At 35.6% G+C, this 3,417-nt stretch overlaps 1 protein-coding gene across 3 annotated transcripts in view; it reads left to right on the top strand.

Annotated features, from left to right (window-relative positions):
• The window catches only part of FSTL5 (follistatin-like 5), a 324,585-nt gene extending 321,494 nt beyond the window's left edge, over positions 1-3,091 (top strand). For all 3 annotated transcript variants that reach the window (XM_009325133.1, XM_009325143.1, XM_009325150.1), the window contains one exon: positions 2,389-3,091. In XM_009325133.1, the coding sequence (XP_009323408.1) occupies positions 2,389-3,091 (703 nt within the window). The remainder of the gene's footprint in view (positions 1-2,388) is intronic.
• The last annotated feature ends 326 nt before the right edge of the window (positions 3,092-3,417 follow it).

Raw genomic sequence — 3,417 nt, forward strand, 5'->3', positions numbered from 1 at the left:
TTCACCCCACACTTCCCTCTGCAGGAGCATGGTTATCTTCCACTCAGCCACCAATCTACATCACATGAACCTCCCCGCACACTACAACCTCTGCTCCTCAGATGTGGCCAATGGATTCCAAAGCAGTAACACTGGAGTAGGGCAGGGATGAAGAGAGAGCGGTCTGCATGTAATTACATGAACCTAATTGTATTAGAAATAGGGCTGAAGATTGATTATACACAGAAAACTTGACAGGTCGAGAAGTTTGGCTGAGTTTATATTGTGTATAATATTACCTCTAACATAACTTTCTGTATTTGTTTTTGTTGCTTTTACGTTTTCTGATTTTTTTAGTGCTTGATTTAGCAATCTAGATATTTCAGTTTTGTTTTGCATTTGATATTAATGAAACCAACAGTGACGACAATGTTTAGCCCTCAATCAATTCTCATCCAGAAAAAAGTCTTTTTAACATGCACTGGGTTTTTGGGGTATTGTTTTGCAGGAGTAAAGATTAAGTAGCAGATATGTGTAAGTCATTGTCCAGAATGTTGTGAACGCTCTTGGACAGTTCACTGATTGTTCCTTTACATTGGAGGCTGTTATGTAAAAGGCAATCAATAAGCTAATTTGATTGTCCTTTTCTAACCACTGTTCATGTGTGTAATGTTGGTTATTTAACACTGCGGTACACCATAAACATTTGAAATGTCAGAATGTTGCTTGCTATTTAACCTCTTCTATTGCAGGCTGATTCTGTACGTAATACAGTACAAGTTCGTTTCTCATGACCAAAAAATGCTTACTACATAATAACAGAATCAGGAATCAATGACTTTATGCCTGCCCAAAAAGATTAAGGATAATATTAGGTGGCCAAAACAGCTAAAAATCAAATTCTGCCTGATGACCCGTCTTCCTCTGTGACAGAACAACAGAACTTGTGGATAGAAAAGTAGCAGTAATTGTCAAGTTATCTTGACATAACTTTCGTAAAGGCTCACTCACCCTTTTTCTAACCAAGACAATTTAATTCAGATTGCATATACTTATAAGTGGCTGAATAATCAAAGACAAAAGTGATCTTATAATCAGCTCAACTCGTAGTCGCAGGTAGTCTGATTCATGCTGGCCCTTCTTTGGGTGGGAGTTGGACCAAATGAAATCCAGAGGTCACATCCAATCAAAATCATTCTATAGGTCTGTGATCCTATGATACTGAAGCAGTATGCAAGGATTTTGCAAGGTGGGGCTAAAATTAAGAATGCTCTTATATCAGTTCAGTAGGAAGTGCAAATATAAATCACCCTGTCTCGTATCGGAGGAATTAACTGAACAATGTCCTGAAACCTTTTTGCCTGTTACTTTGGTGGTTCACTGATTAGTAAATATATTGGGGTTGCAAAGTATAGTGTGAAAATTTTGTGCTATTGTCAACTTAATTGTTGGAACATTCTGGCTGTCATAGTGCTTTATATCAACAGGATGTGAAAGGTATTTTTAGATTATATATCAGCACACAGCTTCATTCTTAGGATCAAAGATTCAGAGGAAAATGTTAAGAAATGTGCCAAAGGAAAACAGCTGTTTGGGAAAAGTGCTGTGAAAGCTACTTAGATTATAAGCAAAACTAATATACTTTCACGTGACTCCATAATATTTAGAGCAGTGGTTTTTGCATATATAGAATCAAATGATTGTGCAGTCAGAACTTATATGTTAACATTAGAGAATAGTCATATAGTTCATATTTATAATGTTATAAACATTCAGCTCTAGGATTTTAAAGTTTAACCATATTATTCATGTTCAGTGAAAATTTCTTGATGTATGGAAAAGCATAAAGTGTCATTTAAATTGTAAGAAATATGGGGCTTGGATAGTTGGAAGGCATAAACCTAAATCCTTTTATGGTATTCATTTCTACTGAATTAAAATGAGGAAGATTCAGGTAATTATCTGAATAACAATTAGCACTGGGTTAAGTTGATGTTCAGAAGAAAGTCGAAGAACTATATGAGGTGAATTAAAATATGTGGAATGTACTATCTATTGATATTTAATCTTTTTCTCCTTCCTGGCTTTTGTAAAAGTTATAACTGAATAGATATGCTCAGAGTAATGTTTACCTTTTCCCCTATGTCAGTAGGAAAAAAACACTTTTTCCATTAATCAGATAAAAGGTTTTTAGACATTTTATTTGATGCACTCTAAATTACAATTGCAAGAACACTAAAAATTAAATATTATAAACTGCTTAATAACTTAAACATCTGAAGCTGAGATATATAGCAATACATTGCTGCACATATTAACTCATCGACTTTGCTTATAATGGCTTTCACCATTTGTACATAATGCACACAATAGCTCTGACTTTCTTTGATTTTGTGCTTTTCCTTCCAGGTTTGGATTTATTCTTCATAAGGATGAGCCTGTGCTCCAGAAAATTGATCTAGAAACTATGTCGTACATCAAGACAATTAGTTTAAAGGATTATAATTGCATTCCTCAGTCACTGGCTTATACACATCTTGGAGGATATTTTTTTATCTGCTGTAAGCCTGATACCACTGGGGCTGTCCTACCGCAGCTTATAGTAGATAGCGTTACTGATTCTGTGATTGGATACAATGGTGACATAACAGGCACCCCACATATCTCTCCAGATGGACACTACCTTGTCAGCTTTGATGATGCAAAAGGTCTCATGAGGATCCAGTCCATAACAATGAGAGGAGAAATACAGGATGCATTTGACATTCACACTAATTTGCACATATCTGATGTAGCTTTTCAGCCATCATTCACTGAAGCCCATCAATACAATGTCTACTGTAGCTCCAGCACACAAACTGATGTGCTCTTCGTGGAGCTCTCCTCTGGCAAGGTTAAGATGGTGAAGAGTCTGAAGGAGCCTGTCAAGGCAGGCGAATGGCCTTGGAACAGTAAGAACCGTCTTATAAAAGACAGTGGCCTTTTTGGTCAGTATCTCATGACCCCTTCCAAGGAATCTCTGTTTATCCTGGATGGACGGCTCAATAAGTTAAATTGTGAAATCACTGAAGTTGAGAAAGGCAACACAGTAATTTGGGTTGGAGAAGCATAAAGATCTGTGTTAGATATTTACCGAATTAATAGTTTTACAATACATTGCACTTAAATTACACCATTCTTCAAATTTACACAATTTTCATTTTAAATTGTTAGACCCTTCTATACCTGTTATTTCTTTGACTTGAACACAATTTGAATCAACTTCCACACGAAAGTTACTAAAACAATGGTTATTTGATCATGGTACTCCTTATTAATTACCCACTGAGATTGTGTTGTTCGACTGAAATAACTAAATACTGAAATTGATGATAAATATCATATGTTATTTTAAAGGAAGTAGGAAAAAAACCCAAAAAGCTTCAGGGAATTTAATAT

The sequence above is a fragment of the Pygoscelis adeliae genome, unplaced genomic scaffold (genome assembly GCF_000699105.1).
Source record: "Pygoscelis adeliae isolate BGI_AS28 unplaced genomic scaffold, ASM69910v1 Scaffold170, whole genome shotgun sequence".
In the NCBI taxonomy this organism is placed as follows: Eukaryota; Metazoa; Chordata; class Aves; order Sphenisciformes; family Spheniscidae; genus Pygoscelis; species Pygoscelis adeliae.